Source organism: Artemia franciscana, chromosome 10 (genome assembly GCF_032884065.1).
Source record: "Artemia franciscana chromosome 10, ASM3288406v1, whole genome shotgun sequence".
Taxonomy (NCBI): domain Eukaryota; kingdom Metazoa; phylum Arthropoda; class Branchiopoda; order Anostraca; family Artemiidae; genus Artemia; species Artemia franciscana.
Window position 1 is genome coordinate 26,805,165 of NC_088872.1, and position 14,567 is coordinate 26,819,731.

Here is a 14,567-nt window from a genome sequence, read left to right on the forward strand (position 1 = left end):
TGATTTTAAAAAAAATCACTGTATATAAGTGATTTTTTAGTGGACTAAACGCTTCCCTTGCTAATTTAGGACTTTAAATTGATCAGCCTACTGGAATTTACCTATCCTATGCAATTGAAATATTTTACCTTTCCAGAGCATTAAGACAATCCATCACAATAAAAAAAAAAAAAATATCCAAGGCATCTTGAATGGAATGACTAAAAGAAGACAAATGAAAATCACAATTTGCAATCTAACAATTAAACTTCTGGCCACACAAATTGTATTAGGATACCCAGCTCTGAAATAATTGCTCAAGTAGCTTTGCAGTAACTTTAACTAATATTGCAATAACTTTATAAGTTTTTTCTTAACCATTTTATTATCTATCTATCCCCCCACCCAGTAAAAGATAAAACCCACCCACCCACACAAGAAAAAAGCCAGTTTTAACAAGGATAATAACATAGTTTCTAAGTCTATTTTAGTGCAACCTACCCAACAACAAAAAATCTGGCTCAATAACTCACCACACTGGTACACAAAAGTGGTGCCTTCATCCTGGATCCATCTGAACACATACTCCATGATTACCTATAATTGAAACTTTTGCCCTCTTTCCGAGTTAACTTGAGACGAACGTACAAAATGTAAAAGTTGTTAAAAGTCAACTTTTCATTAACTTTCAGTCAACTTTTACAAATCGAACGCTAAAAGTTAACTCGGAATCACAAATAAAACGTCAGAATGCTGGTTTCAGTCAACTTGGAATGTGATTCGAACGCAACTCTAGTCCGGACTGAGAATTCTTCGAAGAATTCCAGATATGCGAAATTATACTTGAGATTTCGGACACGCTCGTAATCCTGACCGTTCGAGGGTTTAATCCGAGTAACCTCTGATGTCACATGCCTCATAAAACGCTTGGATTAGTTAGATAAGTAATCGGACAAGTAAAAGAACACAGGGAAGAATTTCTATTTGTATTTTTCAGAAGAAGTAATTTCAATCAGTAAATAATTTGGCTCACTGCTGACCTGCTAGTGTACGTCTCCTGTTTGGTAGTTTCCTTGTCAAGTGGGGTGTTTTGGTAGAGTTTATTAATAGTTAAGAAATTATTTTGGACCAGAGACAAGTTAGTTTAACTTTCGGTAAAATTCTAGTTAATTGACTTCTTGCTATCTCGGAAAGGGTTTAGGTTAAGGAAATGGAACTTTCAAGGATGAATCTACAGATTAAAGTATGTCCCGAAAAGGTTTTTTGAAGCAACTATCTCCACTCCTTCTCCCTTTAGAGGACCCTGACCTTTGATGACCTTTAAAATTATGTGTGTTATAAAAGTGAAACCTTGCAACATAGCTCTTCTGCTTAATTGAAGTACAGCAAAATTGTTTTCAGCTTCATAACTTTGCTCAATTCCATTGTATAAGGTTTTAAAGATATGCAAATACATTTCCTAAATTTTGAAAGAAAAACATTGATATGGCTCAAAATTCTACTCAAATATCAGGAATTGAATTTTCAGAACTAAAGGCAGAGAAAAATCAACTAGTAACTGAAAATTAAGGTAAAATGGGGTTTTGTCAAAATTTCAATAGGTATACACCTGTCATGTAGGCAAATTTCAGGGCCATCTAGAGGGAGAAGGAGTGGAGGTGGGTAGTTTAAATACCTTCCCAGTACATACTTTAGCCTGTAGACCCATCTCTGAAAGTTTTATTTTCCTTACCTAAACCCTTTCTGAGACAGCAAGAAGTCAATTAACTAGAATTTTACCAAACTTTCTCCTGATCTTCAAAACTGAATGTTCCTGTTAAAAATTATTTTTTCCTGCTCTATCTTGTCATTTAAATGCTCTGTGGAAACATGGACTGCTTTTCTCTCTCAACCCAGAGGGCTTTTGATCTAATTTACCTACACACCTAGCCAGTCTACCTTTATTGTTTCAGATATGAGAATGGAGCTTGGTCAGTTGCATAGAAATTCCTCCTGTAAAGACAGCATTGTTCTATAGGCCAATGACAGAGTAGTAGGCTATAAAATTCTGAAAACAACTTTGAATATCCTTAAATAGCCTGCTTACTATGGGCACATTAAGGGGGGATTAGGGTCCCTTTAGAAAGAGAAGATGTAGAGCTGGGTATTTCAAAATTCCTTACTGGGAGATAATTTAGTTTTTAGATCCATGCCTGAAAGTTTCATTTTCCCAACCTAACCTCTTTCCAGTAAAATTCTAGTTGATTGACTTTTGGCTATCTCAGAAAGGGGTTATGTTAGGAAAATGAAACTTTCAGGGATGGGTCTAAAGGTGAAAACATGTCCCAGAAAGGTATTTTGAAGTACCCAACTCCACTCCTTCTCCCTCAAGAATGCCCTGAAATTTGTCTGCATCACAGGTTTATACCTATTGAAATTTTGACAAAACATCATTTTATGTCAATTTTCAGTTACCAGTTGCCTTTTCTCTGCCTTTAGTTCTAAAAATGCAATTCCGGTTATTAGAGTAGAATTCTGAGCCATATCAATGTTGTTGTTTTCTTTTTTTTTATTTAGGAAATGTATTTGCATATCTTTAAAACCTTATAAATTACGATTGAGCAAAGTTGTAAAGCTGAAAACAATTTGGTTGTACTTCATTCAAGCAGAAGATCTATTTTGCAAGGTTTCACTTTTATAACACATATTTTTAAAGGTCATTGAAGGTCAGGGCCCTCTAGAGAGAAGGAAGGGGTAGAGGTGGGTATTTCAAAATACCTTCCTGGGACATACTTTAGTCTTTAGCCTCATCCCAGAAAGTTTCATTTTCCTAACCTAACACCTTTCTGAGATAGCCAAAAGTCAATCAACTAGAATTTTACCCTCTTTCCAAGATAATAAAAAGTAGCTTGTCTTGAATTTATTTATTTATTTAAGAATTAACAACGCTTCTTGACTACTATGGTCCCTGCGTTGGCCCTGCAGTGCATTCCTGCTGCATGATTTGATCTCTTGGTCCCATATTACCAAGCTAAGGTCAAATCCACTGTGCCACCACAGGACTGTGTCTTGAATTTTACCTTTCATTAAAGTCATTTCAAAATTTATATTGTTTGCTTCTCAGCAGCTCTAACTGTACAGTAATACTATCCTACCATTAAAGGTAAGGGTTTAGAATAGTGGCTTTACAAAGGAGACATGCTACAACAAAAAGAGAGACTTTTAGATTGCTAATTTTGATACTTTTGTGTGCATTTTTTACAGTTGATCCCCAGTACACAATCATAAAAATAAGCATAAAATTGGAAATCTAAAAACGTCTCTTTTGGTTTTAGCATATTTTCTTCTAGACAGCTGCTATTCTACATCTTTAAACAATCAAGAGAGATAAAACTCTAAAAAAGAACAAACTTAAAAATTTGACATGCAATTTGTATACAGGCTTTGAATCTGAGCTTGCAGATGAAGCTAAGACAAACCCAAAGAAATCCTGTCAATATGCCTCTAGCCAATACCATAATAGATAAGGCATCAGGAAACTGCTAACAGGGGAAGGTGAAGAGATAGCTGACATTAATAAGCTTGCAAACTCACTAAATCACCAATTTGTGTCTATTTTTTTTTACTACTGAACCCATTGGTCCTTTACCTCCTTCACCAGAATACATTGTAAAAACCCCAGTGGATAGCATCACTCTATTGCTCACAGAGTTTCTCAGACATCTACAGATGTTAGATACTTTACAAGTCACCAGGACTTGATAACCTACACCCCAGGCTATTAAAAGAAACTACAACAATTATAGCAGAACTGCTTAGGAAAATTTTCCAGAAATCACTTACTTCTAGGGAGCTGCCAGCAGACAGGAAAAAGCCAACATTACACCAGTTTTCAAGAAATGTAACCATTCAAAGCCTAACAATTATTGGCCAATTAGCCTGAACTCAGTTGTTGTCAAAATATTCAAGTGCATAGTCAATCATTCAATCCTTAAGCATTTGTCCACCAACAAGATCTTGTCACCCAAGATCTTGTTTTGATCCTTCCAGTCTTCAGTTTACTATAGTGTAATCATAAGATTAGCTGTCTTGCCATCATGTGGATACCATGTTAACTTATAGGTCATTTTATGATAAAATACTGTATTGGTCATAACTGGATTGTTATAGCTACAAAAATGCTGCAGTCTTGTTTTCTTTTCCTACACCAAGTTTGCCTAGACTAGGATACCATCTACCCCTATTTCTACTTACCTAGGCATTAAAATCTTCTAATAAAAACACTATATTTCCACCTTGAATCCTTTCTATTTGATCCTGCAATTGTAAGTAAAATTCATCTGAGTCACTACTGTCTTTTGTCTGTTTGTTCTACAGGAGCATATTCTACTAGGACTGATACCCTGTACTTTTTAAAAAAATAGCAAAATTAGCAACAAAGACCACACTGCCTTTTTATAACAAACAAATATAAAGGTGAAACAATAGGTAAAATCTTTTTAGTCGCAAAGTGAGCAATTAGTGTTCTATTTTTAATACCTTCCCAACCTTAACAGGAATTATCAGCTTCCTTAATCATTATGGACTCTACTCCCTGTCTATGTGCCCCATCCTTCCTGCCTGAGTAAATAAGTTTCTTATCACCTAATCTAATGTTTCCTACCCCTGAGATATGGGTTTCTGAAACTCCTAATAAGTCCATTTTGGAGTGTCTGAATTTATCAATCAGAATATCAATACAATAGTTATTTTTTAATGTCACAACATTCCAAGTTATAATTTTCGTATTCTTTAAATCGCCAAATTTATTTTGGTACCAGGAAAATCAATGGTCCCAGAACCATTGCAGGGCGGGGACCAATACATCTTCTCAGGTCTATACCAAAGTGCTTGATGTGGCTTAGAGCCAGTCAGCAAGAAGTCCCTGAGACATTCAGTTGAATGGAGGCTTTGTGCAATCCTGGTCCCATCTTGGTTGCAATATAGTTTCAGCACTTGGTGATGCTCCTCTGTCAACAAGATTTGAAATCCTGCATAGAAAGTTTCAAGCCTATTACCTATGTCTCATTATATATTCCTGCCTACAAATATAATGCTTCTATGAAGAGGTAACCCATAGTCAATAAATCAGCTAGGAATAGTTTTTTTCCTTGTCACGCCCACCAGAGCAGACCCATCTCAGAAGAATTGTCCATTAATCAGAATCCTATGCAAATGATGTATTGGTTACAAGGCTATAATTTCCCTGAGTGGCGCCACTCCTCAAGTGGGAATAAAGCTGAGTTTAAGGTTCCCAGTCTTGCAGGGGCAATGCCAATGGATCTGGATCTTACGCCCTGGTGTAGTTGTCCTCATATAGAGGATCCTACCATGATTGTTTTTGTATCACCATGCCATTGAATGCAATGCTAGGATAAGTTTTGTAATTCACAGGGCTTGTCTGCATGCCAATGGACCTGCTAAGTGTGCATTTGAGGGGCTTTCTTTCTCCTCCGCCTGTATTTACGACCCCTGGCAAGGGTGTCAGTTTCCATCATGGACCATAGGGACAAGGTTTCCTCTTGTGCCTCTTTTCATGTAAATTCTGTGTAAATCTGGGTAAAATATCCTTTTATTTCCAGGAAGAATTTAGACCTTAACATGAGGAGTTTAAGAGAAAATTTGTATGCAAATAGAGAGAATAAAAATAGAAAAGTAGAAACAATGGATAGCATCCATTTCACCTTTCACTGCTATTTCCAAACATAGGCTGCTAATTGCTACCTTGTCAAATGAGAGTGCATACAGCCCTAGGCTATATAGATTACACAAATTTGATGGTTTTACAGGTTTGTGCTATTTTTGGGATTATTTCTTTCTCAACAGCTTGTCTCATAAAGTCCATTTGAAACAAATCCCCACAAGATCTGGAAATTTGTGTCTAATCTAGGGCAGTGTTTAGACACAAAGAAATTTGTGTCTAACCTAGGGCTCTTTTTTTTTGGGGGGGGGGGGCATTTGTAAGGGTAGCAGTTCGAATATTTTGAAATAGTGTTAAAAGATGCATCAAGTGGAATGTTTTTCCTCTAGTTAAAAATTAATAAAAAGGACAGCTAAACCCTGTTTAATAATTCTTAGATTGCTCCAAGCTGCAATTTAAGGCAATTATGCTCTTATTCAACACTCCTTTTAAATATAATGGCCACTACCTTCGCCCTTTGCCCCTTAATAACTTATAGCCCTAAGTAATATATTGATTTTTTGTTTTTTCATTGCTAACAAAGGTCAAAAAAGGTAAAAAAAAAGGCATCAAGTGGTATATTCACTTTTATATGAAAGCCAGTAATACTGTTTGCACCAATTTTACCCAAAGGTCTGTGTTTTTTCAAACAGGCTCAAACTTTTTAAGCATTTGTTCAAAGGTCTTCTTCTCCTTATTCAGCAGACGGGCTTTTCAGTTGATACTATTTAGCCCTTTTCCTTTTGGCTCACTCTGTGAGAACGACAGAGCTATGGAGCTGGTTTGTCTTGTATGATTTGTATCTGCTCAGATTTCTTGAAGTATATCTTTTGATACCAGCAGTTGAATTATAAGAGAGTATATATTGATCTCTGTGCTCTGCGGGAGAGTATGGTCAGCAAGACTCTTGGCTGTTAGTGGAATTTTGTGGTGTTTGAAGCATTCTACCATTTTACGTCGCAGGGTATACTGTGCAGACGTCAGCATATTACATTCAAATAGGCAGTGATCTATTGTTTCATTCTTAAGATTACATGACCTGCAAAGGGGGGACGAGGGAACTTCGCCACTTGAATTAGGAATCTGATATGAAAATGCCTGAAAATTTAGCCCATTTGAACCTGACCGAATCCTATGATAAATCTTGGAAAGGTGCTTACTTGGGAAAGGTGATGGGGTAGGATTCTTATTAATTATCAGTACCTCTGTAAATCTCCAGCGGTAAATATCTCTAATGGGGATTGGTCTCCCACTTGGCTGGTCAATATTTAAAGCATTTTTGGCTATTTCATCTGCCTTATGGTTACCTATTATACCTGAGTGGCTTGGAATATACTGTATATGAGTTAAAATACCTTTTGAAGCAAAAATATCAATAATCCTAAGACAAAGAAATGTGTCAATATCCATCTTATTTTGAGAAGCTGACGAAAGAAGCTCTAGGCTTGACAAAGAATCAGAATATATTATAATATTATTAATATTAACTTTCATATATTAATTAACCATGAGGAAATCTAGTGCCATGATTATGGCGTTTAGCTCGGCAGACATTACAGATGAATTATCTTGTAATCTCTCTCCTAAAGCGATATTATGGGTTGGGAAGAAAGCTCCGCTTGCCACTTTCTCATTTATTTTGGACCCATCTACAAAAATTTGGAAATAATTTTTATAAGCAACATTATTTAGTTCGGCAATTTTTTTTTGAATAAAAGAAATGGGGGTAAGTTCTTTGGTCCACTTTGAGAAGTCAGTCTTTATTATGGGGGTTGACCAACTCCAAGGGGGGGTTTGGGGGAGTGTGGGTGCAATAGATTTTACTGGCACTGGGAACTTCTTCTGGATATTTGCATATTCATTTGCAACGCCTCTAAACATAGATGGATTTCTTAACCAGTTATGCAGGGTATGAGAATCATTGGCTTCAATTTTTGTAAGGTACTTAATTAGTAGAGATCTTCTTCTTTCATTTATTGGTGATAGTCCACTCTCAGTAAGCAGAAACTTAGTTTTTGTTGGTTTCCTAAGACCAAATATAAGACGAATTATATCATTTTGTGTTGTTTCGATTTTTTGCATGTGGGTCTTAGCACAAGCACCATACACTATGAGGCCATAATCAATATGGGGTCTTATATATGATTTATAAAATTGGATTAGTGTTTTTTCATTACAGCCCCAAGGTGTGGCTAGTAGCCTTTTAATTATTCTTGTTTTTCTATAGCACTTTTTTATTGTATTTGTGATGTGGAGGTGGAAGTTTAGTTTTTGGTCAAGTATGAGCCCTAGGTAATTAATTTGATTGTCCTCTGGGATAAGTATTCCATTTAATGTTAGCCTAGCATCATAATGATTTCGCTTATGGTGGAATTGGATAATTTTTGACTTTGTGGGTGCAGTAGGTAAAATGGACTTTTGGGAGAACTTTTCAAATTGGAAAAGTGCATTTTGCAACTTTGAATGCGTAATCTCGAAGGTATTGCCAGTTGCCCATAATACCAGATCGTCAGCGTACTGTAGATTGGTATGTGGGAGGTTCATGTCCCACAGAAAAAGTGAAAATAGGAGGCAGCTCAGGACTGCACCCTGCGGAAGGCCTTTGGTTATTGAAGTTTTGGGTGAAGAGGCTGAACCTACACAAACAATGAAACTTCGGTTTTCTATAAAGGATTTTATGAAGGATACAAGTTTGGGGGGTAGTCCAAGGTTTGTAAGTTTAACTAATAGAATCTGGTGGTCAACATTATCATAAGCTCCTTCAAAATCTAGGAATGCAGCAGTTAAGACATTATTTTTTGATAGGGATTCATTTATTGCATTTGTTAACACTATGAAAGCATCTGTTGATGAGTGGTGTTTCCTGAAGCCAGTTTGAGTATGAGGTATCAGATTATTCTTCTCAACAAACCAAAGCAGCCGATGGTAAATCATTTTCTCCATTAATTTTCCCAGCACTGGGGTAATCATTATGGGTCTATATGACTGAGGGTCATGTTTAGGTTTATTTTTCTTTAAAATTGGTATGAGAGATGAACATTTCCAGATATTAGGGAATGTGGATGTAGCCCATGCATGGTTATAGCAATTTAGGAGCTCCTGTTTGTACAAAGGGGAAAGATTCTTTATCCATATAGGGTGTATATTATCATAGCTACTTGTAGCATTGGCCTTGATATGCTGAATTGCATTATTCAATTCATGTATCGAGAAGGGATGGTTTATATATTCTGAACCTGGTCGGGGCTGGTAAATAGGATTTGTCATGATTTGTGTGGTGATATTTTGGTTTTTTGATGTTAGCTTTTTTGAGAAAAGGGAGGCAAATAATTTTGCCTTATCAGTGTCGTTATCATAGTGGGAATTCTCATGCATTAGTTCATACATAAGAGGGTTGGAGGATGTTTTTTTCCCACAGATTTTGCTTATAAGTCTATGTATTCTTGGCTCAGATGTTTCTCTGGAAAGATTATTTGCAAAATTATTCCAATAATTATATTTGGCATTAGTTATTGTTCTCTTGAGGTTAGCCTCTGCTTGTAATTTACTTAAATATGTGTCAGGGGATGGTTTTCTTAGGTATGCTCTCCTGGTTGCATTTTTTATTCTCCACATAATTTGGCAATCTTTTGTCCACCATGCTTTAGGGGTGTGTTTAGGGATGGTTTTCCTAGGTGAAGTTCTGGGGATAGCTTGATTAGCTGCATTTGTTAATATTGATGTCATAGCTTCAGCACACGTGTCAGCAGTTACAACTGAGGTATGAGATTTCTGGGTTAAACTTAGGACTTCTTCATTAAGTTTATTTCTAAACATGGTCCAATTTGCTTTGGTGTTGACATATTTAGGGATATGTGGGAGAATGTTGGCTGGTTCATTTAAAGAGGATACTATTGCAAAATGGTCAGTGCATAGATTTTCAATTTTCTTAATATAAATTTTATTTAGTATATTTATTGAAACAATTTGTAGGTCAATAGTTGAAAATTTACCACTTTTGGGGTTAAAATATGTATTTAGATTAGGAGGGGTAGCAATTGCTAAATCGGCATTATTTGAAATCAATCTTTCAATGAGCTTACCAGCTTTATTTGCTGGCTTATCCCCCCACAGAAGACTGTGGGCATTAAAATCCCCGCAGATGATTATGTTTTTTAGCATATTAGAATTAGTAATATAAGTGAAAAAATCCATGGCATCTGTAGTCTGGCCATTGGGGTTATAAAGACTTAATATGTATGTTTTTGTATTATTTATCCAAACATTGATGCCAATAACATCAACATCATTTGAAAAATCTGGGAAATTAATACCACAGAATTTAATATTATTATTTAAAATTATAGCTACGCCACCTCCTTTTCTCTGAGAAGACCTATCCTTTCTCAGGATAGTATATCCTGGAAACTTTGTTTGTTGGTTATTAGTCAAATGGGTTTCTTGAAGGCAAGCAATATCAATGGAATTTTTATTCATAAAAGATAAAAGTTCATTTAACTTATTTTCTGAAAGTGATCTTACATTCCACTGAAGTATTGAAATATGCTGCTTTGTTGTTTTAATTTTCATTTTGCTGTGTATCAATCTTTAGCTTTGCTAGGAGCAGAGCAAGATCTTTTTTTGCTTGGATATGCATGTGATTGGGTAGGTACAACTTTGCCAATTCGCTTATTATTTTTGCTTTTTGTGGTTGTTTTAGGTTCATTGACTGTACTGCATTAGAATTTAGTATAAATAGGCACATGTTAGGTGTTAATTCATTTGGATATTCATCTGGCTTTTTGTTGATAATTTGATTAATACCCGTTAATACTTCTGATTCATTTCTACTCGGGAGAGGTGGCCATTCTGATATTCTATCATTACTTGTAGAGGCTGGAAGGTTTGTCCAGGGTGAACCTCTCTTATAGGAATGTGAGCTTGGTTGCTTTGAGGAAGGAGTATTATTGGGGGTGCTTGATGCTTTTGGTAGAATGGTTTGTCTGTGGGTGAGAGGGTTGGGTGGTTTCATAAAGTTTTTGGTCAGATGTGATTGTGCTGCATTTGCTTCCATTGCTGTAAAAGGGTAAGGTATGTTTTTTTCTGTTGCTATTTGGAGTGTTAGTGCTCGTTTTTTATATACAGGGCATAAAGTTTTATTAGTAGAATCGTGGGGACCATTGCAGTTGATACATTTTGGCTGATTGTTTTTACAATTTATCATTCCAGTGGGGTGGGAGTTTTTACAAGAATTGCATTCATGTAATGTTTCACTGCATGTGTTTTTTGTGTGTCCTAGTCTTAGACATTTTTGGCATTGGATAGGTTTTGGCTTGTAGGGCTTGTGGGGTTTCCTTTGTCCAAATAGGAATATCTGATCCAGGTTATTATTTTCTTCTCTTAGTGTGAATAAGAAAGACTTGCTTAACTTTTGGCCATTGGCATCTGGTTTACCCAATTGGGTTACGTCAGCTACTGGGATTGGGTTACCGGTTCTGTCAGAGAGTCCTTCTTTTAGATCCTGAATAGGAATTTCTGGAGGGATGTTATACACTACTATTTTAGTTGGGTTTTGGTTTGGGGACCAGAGAACAGATTTTATTGGTATGTTAAGAAGAGATTTTGAATTCTGTAATATGTCTGCCGATTTAGAATCTTGAAGGGCTATTAGCAGAGATCCATCACGGTTAATGTTTAATGAAAACATTGATTTTAACATTTTAAAGATTGCAACCCTCAAAAGAGCTACCTTTTTTATCTCAAAGGGGGTATCTGGAGTGATTTTTAAGTAAATTCCAAGGTTTTGTGAGGGGAATGTTGGATTATGGGAAGGGGTATTATTTTTGATTGGTGAAATCTTTTTCCTTTTTTTTGAGTTTCTTGATAGGACCTCTTGAAATTCATTTTCAGTCTCATCCTGTATTGTGACATACGCCCCGACTTCCACCATTGTATTATTAAATGACCCCTCATGTGAGCTTTGAGAAAGTTGACTTGACCAGCCAAGGGGTTGAATGTTTTCAGTGGTACTTGGGGTAGGGTCAGGGGGGATTTTTTTAGGTGGTGTTCTATGCATTGCCTATTGGAATAAGCTTTAATACAATCAAAAAAAAAAAGAAGGGAAAAATTGATAATATAAAACCAGACTGTCTGCCACTCGTTCAAAGGGAGGACTTCACCATCCACAAAAAAACACTATAGTGTTGTCTAGAAGATGGTTTGGTATAAGATTGGTTCAACTGACTGCTGATAAATCTGGGTAAATATCACAAGAACTTTTATTATAAATTTCTTTAAGCGTTGCTGTTGCTGTTGCTGATTTTATATGTTGTTCGTTATCTTATTTTTCTTCTTTTTTTTACTTTCATCACATTTATCTTGGAATATAAGAAAGACTATTACCTGGAGTCAGGTTTCGCCTGAACCAAAAATTACAAGAGCTACCACAAGAATTTTTACAAAGTTGTTTGTCCTTTGTAAACATTCATGTCACTGACTGATATACTTCTCAAGGTTTTTTCTTGAAAGAAAAGTTTCTATTCAACTATGTTATTCAACTTCAGGGTCAAGGGGTTGCACACATGTGCAGTTTGGTTTTCCTTTTGTTTGTTAAAATTGTATATGGTAACCAGGCTATTGTTTGAATTGGGCCAAAGACTAGTGATATATCCATTGAATTTCATGCACCTTATGCTGCATACGTGTTTCTAAAGAAGTAAAATTTTCACAATCTGAAGCTTCGAAAACACTTTTTCACTGGCGAAATTGAAGATAAGTATCCTTCTTGTTCAAATTTACCTCTGTTCTTGCTTCCATTGACATGTTTATGCTTGTTGCGGTTTTACTTATGAGATTTGTTTCAGTATCACAAGGGCTATTCGCCTAATTTAGCCTAACTTCCCTGGATAGAATTTGCCACAGATAGCAGTAAATAATTGTTTGGCCATCTTCTGGCCAATGTGTAGGATAGCAGGCAGAACCATTTTAATCCTTGTGGAGTCAATTATAACCTTTTGTAGCACAGTGGATTGGTGCACTGCTTGGCAATACGGGGCCCAGGGTTCGATCCCCGCCGCAGCAAGGTTGGGCGACAAGCTTGCTACTTGCTCCTGTAAAAAAAAACAGCAACTGAAACGTCGATTCGACGCCCTATGCGCCAGCAATGGCTCTGGAGGATCTTTATTATTATTATTATTGGAGTCAATTATCTTTACATATCCTGGATCTGTAAGCGTAAATAATCCCAAAACATCATGGTCTTTTAGGGTACTAGCCAATTTAATTTTTTGATGTACCTTTTTGTCTGACATGAAAAATATTAAATAAAATAGGACGAAAAATATTGCCTAGGGGTTAAAGATTGGAAGCAATCAAGTATACGTCAAGACTGATGTAGTAAATCTGGTACAACCAGTTATTGTCAGTGCCTGGATGCACTTAAGCTGAAGTTCAGGTTCTTTATTATTCTTTAACAGAAAGAATAGTAGGTTCACAAATGCTATAAATGGTTACGGGAAGCATTTCATTTGAAAGGCTGTTTTCTTATTTTACTACAGCCTCGGATTGATATTTTCTTACTGTAATATGAAAGGTTTTTTTTTCTAATAAAATTCTGTTTATGGTTATTTTGTTACCGTCTAGTTAAGGTTTTACTTCATGATTGTTTTTCTCTTTATAGATAAGTCTAAGTGGTTCAAATATGAATCACCCAAGTTTGAATCAAGAGGATCCTGACTCAAATAAAGTAGAATCATATTTAGCTAATATTCCATTAGTTGATGCTGATGCTGGTAAGTGAAAAAAAAAAAAACACTACCACACAGAAATCTGTTTTAGGAAGTTAAAAAACCAAAAGTAGCATGTTGCAAGTATTCCTTTGAAAACCCACCTTTGTTTACTCAAGATGTAAAGAATAACAAAATTATTGCATCATATATGATACAATTTTACAAAGCAATGGCTTTAATTTGCAAACTATGCTATAATCAGAAAGTGCTGTAACCTTTGTTTAATTTTGCTCCTTTTTCAGTCTTGTTTGAATGGTTACCTATGTATACACAGGTACATGGAAATCCAACCCGTAGGTAACAGTTATGCCTTCTTGTTGTTGTTTTTTTTTTTGGGGGGGACATGCATAAACTTCATTTTGGGCTGCAATTTCATTTTTCTTAAGCATCATTTGGAGCAATATATGGGAAAAACGGAAGACTATCCCTTATGTGCTGATATAGTAGGTATTACCACTCATCTTTACCTGTTTCTGTCCATAGTGTCATATCAACGACCAAGGACAATGTGTTGCCTTTTACTGATCGCTCTATAAGTCCTAACAAAATAGACTTGATGCTTTTCTGGTAGAGAAGCCTTTCTTTGACACCCCTCCTGCCCCTCAAGTAAAAGACTGTCTACAACCTTGTTTAGTGACAATAAGTTTTCAATAGCTTCTATTTTTAGTTTATTCAGGAATATAAAACATGATAGATTTCCTATCATGGAGTAAACAACACAGCACTCGTACGGGATTCTGATTATTGGATAATTTTCTGGGCTCGGTTTGTTTTTATGGGCGTTTTCGGGCTGAAAAACCTCTTCCTAGCTAATTTATCTACTATGGGCTGCCTCCCCGTAGTAGCATCATATTTGTAGGCATGAATATATAATGAGTCGGAGGTAATAGGCTTGGGACTGTCTGTGCAGGATTTCGACTCTTGTTGATAGAATAGCATCGCCAAGTGCTGAAACCCAAATTGTGACCAAGATGGGCCCAGGATTGCACAAAGTCTCCGATCATACTGGAGGTCCCAGGGATTTCTTGCTGTCCAGTTCTAAGCTGGCTTAAGCGCTTTGGTGTAGACTTGAGAAGATATGTTGGTCCCCGTCCTGCACTAGTGTCCGGGATCATTGCTTTTCC

At 36.2% G+C, this 14,567-nt stretch overlaps 1 protein-coding gene across 3 annotated transcripts in view; it reads left to right on the forward strand.

The window, feature by feature from the left end:
- LOC136031999 (short coiled-coil protein B-like) overlaps positions 1-14,567 on the forward strand; it is a 90,775-nt gene that overhangs the window by 16,346 nt on the left and 59,862 nt on the right. Inside the window, exons 1-2 of one of the 3 annotated variants that reach the window (XM_065712065.1) lie at positions 935-1,027; positions 13,335-13,446. In XM_065712065.1, coding sequence (XP_065568137.1) covers positions 13,356-13,446 — 91 coding nt within the window. In that variant the 5' untranslated portion in view covers positions 935-1,027; positions 13,335-13,355. Of the gene's footprint in view, positions 1-934; positions 1,073-13,334; positions 13,447-14,567 lie in introns of those variants that run through there. The other 2 variants (XM_065712066.1, XM_065712064.1) reach the window with 2 other exon arrangements.